Source organism: Megascapheus bottae, chromosome 18 (genome assembly GCF_031878675.1).
Source record: "Megascapheus bottae isolate mThoBot1 chromosome 18, mThoBot2.hap1, whole genome shotgun sequence".
NCBI classification, from domain to species: domain Eukaryota; kingdom Metazoa; phylum Chordata; class Mammalia; order Rodentia; family Geomyidae; genus Megascapheus; species Megascapheus bottae.
Genome location: NC_143526.1, coordinates 31,636,240 through 31,649,593, shown reverse-complemented (window position 1 = coordinate 31,649,593; position 13,354 = coordinate 31,636,240). Strand labels below are relative to the sequence as shown.

The 13,354-nt window shown below is 38.3% G+C and overlaps 1 protein-coding gene across 4 annotated transcripts in view; it reads left to right on the top strand.

Moving 5' to 3' along the window:
* Nucleotides 1-13,354, top strand: part of Rbm39 (RNA binding motif protein 39) — a 33,500-nt gene that overhangs the window by 5,552 nt on the left and 14,594 nt on the right. For 2 of the 4 annotated variants that reach the window (XM_090352266.1, XM_090352265.1), the window contains exons 4-8: nucleotides 3,957-4,151; nucleotides 7,592-7,657; nucleotides 7,756-7,809; nucleotides 11,215-11,332; nucleotides 12,129-12,281. In XM_090352266.1, coding sequence (XP_090208392.1) covers nucleotides 3,957-4,151; nucleotides 7,592-7,657; nucleotides 7,756-7,809; nucleotides 11,215-11,332; nucleotides 12,129-12,281 — 586 coding nt within the window. The remainder of the gene's footprint in view (nucleotides 1-3,956; nucleotides 4,152-7,591; nucleotides 7,658-7,755; nucleotides 7,810-11,214; nucleotides 11,333-12,128; nucleotides 12,282-13,354) is intronic. The other 2 variants (XM_090352268.1, XM_090352267.1) reach the window with 1 other exon arrangement.

The window sequence follows — 13,354 nt, the reverse complement described above, 5'->3', positions numbered from 1 at the left end:
TGCTCTGCCACTTGAGCCATAGTGCTACTTCTGGTTTTCTGGTGGTTAAGTGGAGATAAATCTCACTGGACTTTAGTGTCCAAGCTGGCTTTGAACCTCAATCCTCATATCTTAGTCTCCTGAATAGCTGGGATTATAGGCATGAGCCACCGGCACCAAGCTCAGATTTTTTGGGGGGGGAGTTGGGGGTAGGGAGGTGCTGGTCATAGGGCTTGAACTGCCAGCTGAACTTTTGAGCTCAAAGTCTATTACTCCAGCCACAGCTCCACATCCAGCCTTTTGGTAGTTAGTTAGAGATAAAGAATCTTGGAGGGGCTGGAAGCTTAGCCTAGTAGTAGAGTGCTTGCCTAGCATGCATGAAGCTCCTGGGTTCAATTTCTAGGTACCACATACACAGAAAAAGCCAGAAGTAACCTGGGCTAGGTGGCTCACACCTGTAGTCCTAGTTACTCAGGAGGCTGAGATCTGAGGATTGACTTTCATAGCCATCCAGGGCACTAAAAACCTTGAGACTCTTATCTCCAGTTAACCACTAGAAATTGGGAAATGGTGCTGTAGCTCAAGTGGTAGAGCACTAGCCTTGAGCAAAATGTGTCTGAGGAAAGTGTTCAAGCCCCAGGACTCCCGCCCCCCCCAAAAAAAAAGCAGGGGGGGGGAGTTTGGCTAAGTGATAAAGTGCTTTCCTAGCCTGCATGAAGATCCAGGTTTGATTCCTGGTACCACATACATAGAAAAATCTGGAAGTGTTGCTGTGGCTCCACTGTTAGAGCTGTAGCCTTGATAAAGCCCAAGGACAATATTCAGGCCCTGAGTTCAACTTCCAGGACTAGCAACAACAACAACAACAAAAATCTTGGAGATTCCTTTCCTAGGCTGGCTTTGAAACATCATTCAGCCTGCTGGGTAGCTAGGATTCTAGGTATGAGTTACCATGGCCCTGGCTTTCTCAGACTTCTTAATCATGGCCAGTTAAATATAATTGTCTTAAAGCAGAGGAAGGTATTTTATCAGTTTCGCCCTAAAACATGGATTTGTATTTATATACACACATTTACAATCATGTGCCCACTGGAGCTTGAACTCAGGATCTTAAACTTTAATTAGCTTTTCTACCACTTTTGCCCTAACTCCACTTCAGGCTTATTGTTGGTTAATTGGAGATGTCTCAAAATTTGTCTGCCTGGGTGGCTTCAGACTTGAATCCTTAAATCTCAGTCTCTTGAGTAGTTAGTGTTACAGGCGAGAGTGACTAGTGCTCAGTTTGAAATTTTGTTGTAAAAGGCAGTGAATGTTAGAAGATGATACACATTCTGAGAATTAGCATTGAATAACTGTATAAATATTCTAATCAACACATACTAGGTACTCCAGAAGTAACTAGTAAAAGGTACTAATTTTAGTAGAGCTTGAATAGGTTTCAGTTTTGTGACACCAACTATAACTGAATTTCACTAGCTATTTCTAGATTGTCAAGACCTCCAAAATAAGCTTTCTTTGCTTTACCTGAGGTTGCACTAATGGTAGTAATTATTTTAGCATAGCCACTTAGGCAAAGCCTAAACTGCCACTTTTTTGTTAAGCTTTTTAGAGAATTAGTCAAAAAGGAAAATAAAATCACATATTTTAAATATATTGGCTACTGTGGTGTGGATTATATATAAAATTTGGAATAAATGACTTTTCTATTTTTTTCTTATTTTCCAGAATACTTTGCATTTAAATTTTAGATCTTCTTACATGGAAGAGGTCAAATCCAGTTATAGCAAAACACCTTTACAGCAGAGGCCATATAACCAAAAATTCCAAAGGCCCAGCCCAGTGGACCATTTACTTCAGTGATGTTCAGTACAAAATTCCACTGCCACTAAAGACTTTGGAAAGAAAGTCCCTTTTAAGTTGTAACAGGATTTGACTATTAGTGTGGATTTTGATTATTTCTTTAGTTGATAAATGTTCTTTGAAACTGAAATTTGTCACAGGAAATATATTTTCTTCTTGCACATTATTATTATTATTGGTCTAGGCTTTTATAGAAGATTATATTTCCTAAATGTATTTGTATGTTGTCTTTTTACCTGTCTGGGGTTGCCTTCAGATGTGGATGTGGATTTGTTTGTAAAAAGTCTTGGGAAGACTTCAAATTAAAAATTATCTTAATATTTTGAAGTTTTGGGTAGAATAAGTTACAGGGCATATTAGAGGTAAACAGGAAGATGACTGCTTCTGCTTTGGGACATTATTGAAGAGAACAAAAACCTTACTTTTCTTATGGAGGATGGACTTTTTGCCTATTCTCTAATTTGAATTGTTTATATATAGGACTTACAGCCATCTCATAGAATTCTTTAGTCTAAGAGACTGTTAGGTTTTTGAGACAAAAGTTTGAATATTAGTGGTTTTCATTCTAAGCATTGGCATTGCTTTGACTACTATATAAATATGAGTGTAGCCTTATTTTCTGTCATGTGGTACCTAGCATATATATTTCTGACAGTCAGGTGGATTATCTTGAAATTTTAGACAAAGTTTCTGCCTCCTTGGAAAGCTCTACATCTCCTTGTGATTGGAGTGTGGGTTTCAAGATTCCAGAAGGTGGGTGTCTTCATTTTCTATTTTTAATGCACTCTTAAAGATGACCTGTTTACAGGTTCTCTGAGGCAAATATCATAGCTCTATGCTAACTGCTTTGATAAGGACATATAATTGAGTTTCCAAGTAATGATATAGCATTATTAAAATGTTGAAACAGTTAAACCAGTAGAAATTGATATTTTAATGGAATAAATTTATTTTGAAATGTCTTTAAATTTATATGAAATATCTGAAGGCACCTCTAATTTGGGTGATAACACAGGTACCAATTGCTTATGAGTGGTGGAATATTGTTGAAGCATCAGAATAAACAGATAAAACTGACTGGCTTTTTTTACCTTTCAGAGTTTGAAATTTTATAAAGATTTATGAAGGTCAAGTTGATCATTGTTTTGATTGCACCCCACAGGCTTGTATAAAGTGACTTAAAAACGACATACTTCCATTTTCTGGTATACTCATGATTTGAAAGTGTTCTAAATGGTCAGATTAAAAGCCTACCAATGTAAAAATGCATTTAATGCATGAGTTCCTAATATACACATAACTGGAATGTTAATGCCTTTGTGGTCTTTCCAAGGCAGAATATTGACTTGTAAGTAGACTTAGGAACCAGCTTCTGGCTATTAATGACCTTTTAAATGTATGATAAATCTTTTTCTTTTATAATATAGTTTGAACTCCACTTGGGTGCTAGCCTTTAACTTTTTGCTCAAGACATTCTTAAAAACTACTTGCCACAGCTTCATTTCAGGTTTCTTGGTATGGATAGTTGGAGATAAAAGTCTCATGGACTTTCCTTTCTGGTTGGCCTTGAACAGTGATTCTTAGAAATCAGCCTCTTGTATAAGGCCATACCATTCTGAACAAGTATGATCTCTTAATCTTGGAAGCTAAGCAGGGTCAGGCCTAGTTATCAGTTGGGTGGGAGAAATCAACCTTCTGAGTAGCCAGGATTACAAGTTTGAACAGCCACCATCAAGGTGATAAACCTTAAACTTTTTAAAAATCAAGATTTTGATTTATACTTGTCAACAAATTTTTTCTTCAAGCACTAGCTGCCAGGGCTATTGGAGATTACTGCATTCCTTATGTCACAGTGCTTTCCTGGTAAATGCCAGGGTCTTAAATTCCTTCTCTTAAAATTAGTATGTCTCTCAGTTCCTTGACTACTCATTTTATGCAGAGTTGTGGTCTTGTTTATAGTTTCTAAGAGATTCTTTTAGTATGATCATGTACTATTGTATGATGGGGAAATTAGAAAAATAAATTTACAAAAGGATAATAACATTCTGACCATAAAAGGAAGTACATGTTTCTGTTTTTAAGGCAGTAAAGTAATGGCATTTTTTTTTTCTTCCCAGGAGGAAAAAAAGCAAGAGCAGAAGTCGTAGTCATGAACGCAAGAGAAGCAAAAGTAAGGAACGTAAGCGAAGTAGAGATAGAGAAAGGAAAAAGAGCAAAAGCCGAGAGAGGAAGCGAAGTAGAAGCAAAGAAAGGAGACGAAGCCGCTCACGAAGTCGAGATCGTAGATTCCGTGGCCGCTACAGAAGTCCCTAGTATGTACTTAAACTTTTGTTGAGATGAACATTTCCGTGGATATTCAGTTGACAATTTAACTTGAGGCATTTGCTTGATTTGTGAAATTTTAATTTTCAGTGGCTAGATTAAAATGCAAGTATATTGGCATAAAAACCTAAAAGATTATGAAAATACAGTGTGTGAACAAATGGATTAAACATTTGTTTTACCAGTGATTCTAGCTTATTTTCTGTTAATCCAGTTTAAAATATTTTTAATTAATTGCATGCCAGTCCAAATGAGACAAATGCAGTTGCTTGAAACAAAGATTAAAAGGGTGTGAACTCTTAAAATACCTACTAGATACATATTTTATGTACAGTTAAAGTGGACACTAAATTATTAGTGTATAATTAAGCATAAAGGTCATGTCTTTGTGAAGCTCCTTTATGAGTTTCCTATAAATGCTTATCACACATTTGTGTTTCAAGATTGTTGCTGGGGACTGGGGCAGCATGCCAGTAAATCCGTGCTACTCAGGAGGCTGAGAGCTGATCATTGGGGCTCAAAAGCCTAGCTAGCTCTGGTAGAAAAGCCCATGAGTCTTACAAACGATCAACCACTGATAAGGCAGAATTGAAATGGTGACTTATGTGGTAAGAGAACTTGAGCAAAAAAGGTTCAGAAATAGTGCCCAGGACCAGTACATATACACACAAAAAAAATTCTTCAACAATCCAGTTATAAACTGAAAGTGCTTTGAAGATTCAGTATAAAAATTTGGTTATTTAATAAGTTAGAAACAAGTTTATGGAAGGTATTAAGCAATTCAACTATATTAATTTTGGAAAGAAACTACATGTAATTCTAAGCAAGAATTGAAACCAGCAGCCCTTAACCCTTTGGTATTTCTTCCTCTTAATAAACACAGTTTCCTGAGGTACACTAAAAAATGATTTGATTAATTTAGAATGGAATTCACGAAGTGGTACCGTGGTAGGACGGTAGCCTTAAGCTGAAGAGCTCAGGTACAACAGCAAGGCCCAGAGTTCAAGTTCCACAACCGACCAAAAAAAAAAGATGGAATTCAAAGGTTGAAATTACTAGCCATAGGTCTTAAAAGTTACTTAGCCTGTTGGTAAGCTTTTGTTTACTGTCTGTAAAGAAGTATCTTAACATAAACAAGAGAATATAAATAAAGCCCTCAGTACTTTAAACAGTATTCATGAACAGGTTTGATATTAAAGACATCATATATGTAAATATCCTGTTAGGTCACAATATGATAGAAACTTTTGTTTTGGCTCAAATAATGAAGATATACTATATTCTTACAATAAAATTGTTAATCTTTTGCCTAGGTGAAATAAATGAGGACTGCTAACTAAAAAAGTTTTAGCAGGCTGACAAAATTTAGCCTTCGTGTGTTGAGGTAGTACTTTGCTGTTTGATCTGCCTTAAAGAAGATTTTTACATCTTCTGTTGTATTTCATGTTTTAACTAGGGAGGGTGAGACTTTCATAATTTAAGGAAAAGGAAATGTCAGGATATTATAAGAAACTTTATTTTCCCAGCAAGTTCTTTTTTCCTTCAATACTGGGTTTTAAACTCATAGCTTTGAGTTTGCTAAGAAGGTGCTCTGTTACTTGAGGCATACTTCCTAACCCCAGTAAATGTGTTTATTAACTATCCCTACTAGTCTGAATTGAAAGGACCTGTTTTAATATAAAATATTTTCAATGGAAACTGTTGGTTTGATATTCACTGGTTTTCATGGAAAACTTAAGGGAAATCTGGTCCTTTTAAGTTAGTTGATTTTAAAGGTGTGCAAAAACTACTAGTAGCTGGGCACTTGGCTCATGCCTGTAATCCTAGCTACTCAGGAGACTGAGATCTGAGGATCAAGGTTCAAAGCCACCCTGGGCACAAATGGACCTGAAATTTATATCTCCAATTAACCTCTAGAAAACTGAAGTGAGGCTTGACTCAAAGGTAGGGCAGTGGCCTTGAGCTCAGGGACAGTACCCAGGCTGAGCTCAAGCCCCATGACCCGCCTCTCCCCCAAAACAAAACAACTAGTACTATACATTTCTTTTATGATCTGTGTGAAAGTCCTCTTTTAATCGTGTGAAATGTTCAAAAGCTTTCTGAGGAAATAATACCATCATTCCTTTGTTATGGAATATTGCCATGAACAACTCAAGGGTATACTACTTAAAAATTACTGTTAACAGCCAGGTGCCAGGATTCTTACCTGAAATTCTGGTGGCTGATTGAGGATTGAGGTTTGAAGTCAGCCCAGACATAATAGTCTTTGAGACATTTAACAGGGTAGGGGGACAACTGAGCTGGCAGTGTGACTCAGATGGCAGTATATCAGCAAATATGGGTAAAAGTCATACACAAGCACAAGTTCCTGAGTTCAAAGCACTGGTACTAGGAGAAAAGAAAATGTTACCAAAGAACCATATTAAGTGTTCAATAGGAAGATAAGTTATATGACTGTGAAGTATCCCTGTAATTAAAAAAAATAATATTATAAAGATGATATACAAAGCACTCTTTGCAGTTTTTAAAAGAAAAAAATTTTATTACTTTGTAAAATATTACTCCATATTTTAAAAAGAAGTAAGTCTAACTGGGCGTGATTGGCTCATTCCTGATTGGTTCAGATCTGCGGATCATTGTTTGAAGATAGCCAGCCCATCAGGAAAGTCCATAAGACTCATCTCCAATTAACCATCTAAAAAGAATTGCTCAAATAGTGCTGCCTTGAGCATAAAAAGTCAAAAATAGTGCTCAGGCCCTGAGTTTAAACCCTCGGACCAGTACACATACTTAAAAAGTCTTTCAAACATCAAAATTTGTGTAAACTGTGCAGTACATGTAGTATGAATATACATCTAAATTCCCCAAAATAAATTTCAAGGTACACAAAAAGGTGCTAATTAGTTGCTCAGCAGGATTTATATTTATGTGGGCATGTTAAATTTGGTAATTAAAATTAAACCGTTGCTCACACTGAAATTCTAGCTACTCAAGTTGAATCCTTGTTCAACGGTCCATCTCCAGTTAACTACTAAAGTACTAGAATGGAGTTGTGGCTCAAGTAGTAGTGTACCAGCCATTAAAAAGCATGTTAAAGGAGAGCTCAAAGCCTGGAGCTGAAGTCGTGGTACCAACACACACTCCCCCTCCCCCCCCACAAAAAATGGAAAAGAAAAACTAAAGAATCTAAAACTTTAAGGCTTTTACCTTTAGTGTTCACACATTTTAGTGTCCCAGGATCAAAAAGTAAAATGACCACAGTCTTGGGATACTTAATTTCTAAATCTTTGGTTTCCTCTTCATAATTGAGGTGGAAAAGCAGCAGCCTAAACAATATTAAAATTGCTGGAGAGCACTTGAGCACACATGAGCACAATCTTAGCTAGACCCTAAACCTGTAACTAGTGTAATTTTGTGTTTTCCTTTTTAGCTCCGGACCAAAATTTAACAGTGCCATCCGTGGAAAGATTGGGTTGCCTCATAGCATCAAATTAAGGTTTTTAAACATACTTCTGAATTGTTAAAATTGTTTTTTAAGGAATTAATGTGATGTATATTTTTTTTGGTAACTTGTGAACCTTTTTAACTTTGCAGTAGACGACGCTCCCGAAGCAAAAGTCCATTCAGAAAAGACAAGAGCCCTGTGAGGTAGCTGTTCAAATATACATATATATATATTTATTAATTTAGTTTTTAGCTTCTATAACATTTTGCAAAAAGATGAAAAAATCTGAGAGCATGTTGACAGTTTCTGTTTATGCTAGATTTAGTGAGTGTAACTTAGAACATATAAATCCTGACTTTGTTTTGTAGAGCTGTAAATTTAAATCATTGTAAATTTCATTAGCCTTAGTTTTAATTTCATGTGATTTTTAATATGAGTAAAGTACGGTTTAAATGTGGAGGTACATTTAATAAAATATTTTCTTAATAGCGGTTGTAGAAAACTTAATTAGACTTAATTGACTTATTTGTGAAATTAAGTTATTTTTTAAATTAGTTGAATAGTCTTGTGTTATATGAAATAGCCTTATTTGAAGTAGTCTTATGTAGGAATGTGGATGAGGTAATGAATTGTGTGTGTGTGTGTGTGTGAGTGTGTGAGAGTCCTGGGACTTGGACTCAGGGACTAGACACTTTCCTTGGACAGTTTTTGCCCAAGGCCTAGTGCTCTGCAACTTGAGATCCTAAGTGACATTTCTGGCCTTCTCTGTGTATGTGGTACTGAGGCATAAAACCCAGGGCTTGATGCATACGAGGCGAGCACTCTCCCACTAGGCCACGCTTCTAGCCAATAATCATGGATTTTGCTGACTCCGCTGTCTTTTGAGGGAATTATTATCTCAAAAGTCTAGAAAAATAGTTTTAACTATAAGCCATATGAGGCACACATACAAAGCATTAGTTCTTTACAGCCCCTCTGTCATCTATTTTGTACTTGTCTTGGGGCTTGAACTCAGGGCCCTGGGGACTTATCCCTAAGCTATTTTGATCAAGACCAAGACTACCACTTGAGGCACAGCTCTTTTTATACCTTTTTAGGTAGTTAGTTGTAGATGGGAGTCTCCTTGAGTAATTTCCTACTGGGTAGGTCTCCAACAAAGATCCTTATGTCACAGCCTCCTGAGTAGCTAAGATAACAGGCCTGAAGTAATGGTGCCCTGCTCTGCCTGTATTTTCAATTCCATATGGCCTTCAAGTGGTGTTTTAAATATTCAAATAGCCGTGTGTGTGTGTGTGTGTGTGTGTGTGTGTGTGTTTATATATTTTCTGTACACACTAAAGCATTTGGGGTTTATTTAGAAAGCACTTAATATACTGAGCAAGAAATAATTTTTAAATGATGTGCTTTCACTTAAAAAAAACCAGGATCTGATTTACAATTTTTTTATTAAAGAATATATTAATGATTTTTACATCGTATTTCAAATGTCACGTTTAACAAACAAGTATTCAAGAAGAAATCTCTAAATCTCTGGCACTTAGATTTTAAAACATAGTTAAAATTAAGCTGAGGGTTTTTAATGTCATGGATACATATTAATGTTAATAAAACATAGATTTTTTTTTTTTTTTTTTTGCAAGTTGCAATGAGTCGTTTATTGACGAGCTCAAGCATGGGTCTCTGCACACTGATAGTCGAGTGCAGACCAGAGGCCCTGAGCACAAAATTACAGCACCTTTAATACATTCTTTGGTAGGGGGAAGGTCCCAGCAAGCATTGACAACAAATCAATACACCACACGGGAAATTCATACCACGATTCCATTAAATGATTGGCGCAATACAAAGCAGGAGGAGGGTCGTGACTAATCATTGGTCGGTTTAGCGAGCTGTCGTGCTTTGAACTGATTGGCTAATGGGTGAAGGGAAAGACCCAACAAGGGGCCAGACTAGACCCAATAAGGGGTCAGAGGAGAAAGACCCGACAAGGGGCTTGTGCCAAGTTCGCTGACCCTCGCAAGTCCGACCTTGTAACTCATGCTCCAGATCCAGATTCTTATCTCCAGTGAATTACTCAAAAATAGCCTGAAATAACACTGGCTTAAGTGATAGAGTGGTACCTTTGAGCAAAACAAGCTCCAGAACAGTGTCCAAGCCCAGAGATTAAACCCCAGGACTGGCCAAAAAAAAAAGTTGAAGGGTAGTAGCTAAGCTGAGTTCAAGTCTCAGAAAGGTACACCCCCCCCCCCAAAAAAAATGGTCATGATAAATTTGTTAGTGGGGGCTATTAACTTCCTTTTATTTTCAAGTTACAGTCGTGCCAGATAATGTTCAATGTTTGGATTAGAACATGCTTAGTAAATTGCTTTGTACTAGTTCAGGCTTCTAATCATGTGGTAGAGCTCTAGCCCTTAGTGAAAAAGCTGAGGGTATAGCACCCAAACCCTGAGAGATCCAAGTCCCAACACAGTCTCACTGGGCAGGGAGACACTGAGTTTAAGTTATTAGAGGGTGGGCCGGGAGTTTGGCCTAGTGGTACAGTGCTTACCTAGCATGCACGAAGACCCAGGTTCAATTCCTCGGCACCACATGCATAGAAAAAAACAAAGCCAGAGGTGGTGCAGTGGCTCAAGTGGTAGAGCTCTAGCCTTGAGAAAGTCCAAGGACAGTACCCAGGCCCTGAGCCCAAGCCCAGGATTGGCAAAAAAAAAAAAAAGTAGAGGGGGCCCGGAGTTTGTCCTAGGGGTAGAGTGCTTGCCTAGCATGCACAATTCCTTGATACCACATGCATAGAAAAGGCCCTAAGTGGTGCTGTGGCCAAAAAAAAAAAAAATTAGTAGAGGGGGGGTTTGGCTAAGGGTAAGTTCTTGCCCAGCATGGACAAAGACCTGGGTTCAATTCCTCCTTACTACATACATAGAAAAGGCCTGAAGTGATGCTGTGGCTCAAGTGGTAGAGCTCCAGCCTTGAGAAATCCCAAGGACAGTGCACAGTTCCTGAGTTCAAGGGCCAGGAATAGCCAAAAAAAAGTCTTATAGATGGCTCATACCTTTTTTTGTGTGTGTGTGCCAGTTCTGGCTTTTTTCTATGTATGTGGAACTGAGAAATTGAACCTAGGTGTTCATGTATACAAGGCAAGCACTTTATCATTAGGCCAAACTCCCGGCCTGACTCATGGTATTTTTTTCTTAATGTTATATTAAATGTGATTGGAAGAAACATTGTTAACTTATTAAGCATTGTTTGCCTGGGTTTTTTCATAGTTTTAGTAATTTGGTTGGATTTTTTTTTTTTTTTCTTTTTTGTCAGTCAGGAGCCTTGAGCTCAGGGCCTGGCTGCTGCTTCTGAGCTTTTTGCTCAAGGATGGCACTTTACCACTTGGAGCCACAGCTCCACTTCTAGTTTCCAGGTGGCTAATTGGGGATTAGAATCTCATGGACTTTCCTGCCTGGGCTGGCTTTGAACCGAAATCCTCAGATCTTAGCCTCCTGAGTAGCTAGGATTAGAGGCCTGAACAACCAGATCCTGTTAAACTATTTTGGAGTCCTTTTACAATTGCATTGAAAGTCATTATAGAACTAATTTTGTGATGTTTACTTCTGTTATAGGGAACCTATTGACAATCTAACTCCTGAGGAAAGAGATGCAAGGACAGTTTTTTGTATGCAGCTGGCAGCAAGAATTCGACCAAGGGATTTGGAAGAGTTTTTCTCTACAGTAGGCAAGGTAACAATCGAGAAAGTCCAAATGGGTGGGAAAATACAGTTTTACTTTATAAAGTATATTTTCATCATTTTAATAGCTGTACAATGGTTTTGCTGTTCAAAACAGTTTTTCAGTACAGTGCATCTTGATTGATGTCACTACCTTCTCTCAGTGAAATGTCATAAATTGAGCCTGTATCTTGAAAATTACTAATGGAGACATGCTTCAATTGGTATAGTTGATGCCCAGCGAAACACTGTAAATTTGATTCCCAGTAACAGAAAAAGAAAAAGAAGAGATGAGAAGAACACACAGAGTACTCACCTCATGGTCTCCCTGTGTCTCTCCCTCTGTCTCTCTGCCAGTCCTGTCTTGAACTCAGGGCCTGAGCACTGTCCTTGGGCTTTCCTCAAGCTGGCACTTGAGCCACAGCACCACTTCTGGCTCTTTTATACTTACAAGGTTCTGACGTATTGAACCCCAGTCTTCATGCATGCTAGGCAAGCACTCTGCCACTAGGCCAAACTAAGGTATCTTCTGTATTTGAAATTCTGGGCTGGTAATGTGGTAGACTGTCTAGTATGTAAGAATCCCTGGATTTGATTCCTCAGTACCACATAAACAGAAAAATACTGCAAGTTACACTGGCCAAAGTGATAGAGCACAAGCCTTGAACACAGTGTGGCTCCGGACAACGATGAGACCCTGAGTTCAAGCCCCAGGACTGGCAAAAAGAAAGAATGAATGAGAAATAAAGACTTAAAATCTATCTGGTTTATTGTAAATTACTGTACAAACAACTTTATTTTCTTTGTAGGTTCGAGATGTGAGGATGATTTCTGATAGAAATTCAAGACGTTCCAAAGGAATTGCTTATGTGGAATTTGTGGACGTTAGCTCAGTGCCTCTGGCAATAGGATTAACTGGCCAACGAGTTTTAGGAGTGCCAATCATAGTACAGGCATCACAGGTAATTTTTTTTTTTTGTCAAGCATTTGATAATGTTTAGAGGTTTGATTTGCTCTTATTGCTATGGTTAATCCGGAAACCCTTAAGTAACATTCTAAGTGGGAGGGTGGGTGGTTTATTTTAGCAAGGCAAAATTTACTTCTTCCTAAAGGTTTTTACCACTGGCAAGTAATCCTTTTGTTTTGTTTGTGCTGGCCTTTGGGCTTAAACTCAGTGCCTGAGCATTGTCGAGCTTTTTGGCTCACTGCTAATGCTCCAAAAGGCCAAAAAATGGAGCTGTGCTCAAAGGGGTGGATTAATGGGAGCTATAACTACAATCAGTTCTCAGTCTTCTAAGTAGTTAGGATTACAGGTTTGAGCCACTGACATCCAGCTCAATTTTATTTCCCTTTTTTTACTTCTGCGGCTTGACCACTGTCCTTGGCGCACCCCCCGCCCAGGGCTGGGGACCAAACTCAGGGCCTTGCACTTGTCAGTCAAGGTCTCTTCTGCTGAGCTACTATTAGGCCAGACTCCCCAGCCCCCTATTGTTTTTCTTTTCCTTCCATTTTTTAGAGTTCATTTCTGTAATATTACTATTTGTGGTCATGCACATAGACATTGTGCCTTGTTACTATTTTGGTCAGTTCTAGGGCTTGGACTCTGGGCCTGGGTAGTATCCTTGAGCTCTTCAGCTTAAGCCTATTGCCTGACTCCTGGAGCCACAAAACCCCTTCTGGTTTTCTTGTGGTTAGAGATAAGAGTCTTGTGGTATTTAGTGTCTGGGCTAGATTTGAACCCCAGTTCTCAGATCTCAGTCTCCTAAGTAGCTAGGATTACAGGTATGAGCTACTGCACCTGGCTCCTCATTGTGCCTTTGTCTGCCTCATCTTCCAGTGCGGGATTTCCTTTTGTGCCAAGGCTGCTTTGAACCTTGATCCTCAGATCTCAGCCTGCTGAGTAGCTAGGATTATAGGCGTGAGCCACCATGCCCAGCTAAATAAGTTTGAATTTGCTTGTTATCAGTAATTCACAAAGTGGACCCAGAAGATTTTTTTGTCTGACTTAGTTACCATAATTATTTTGTTTATTCTC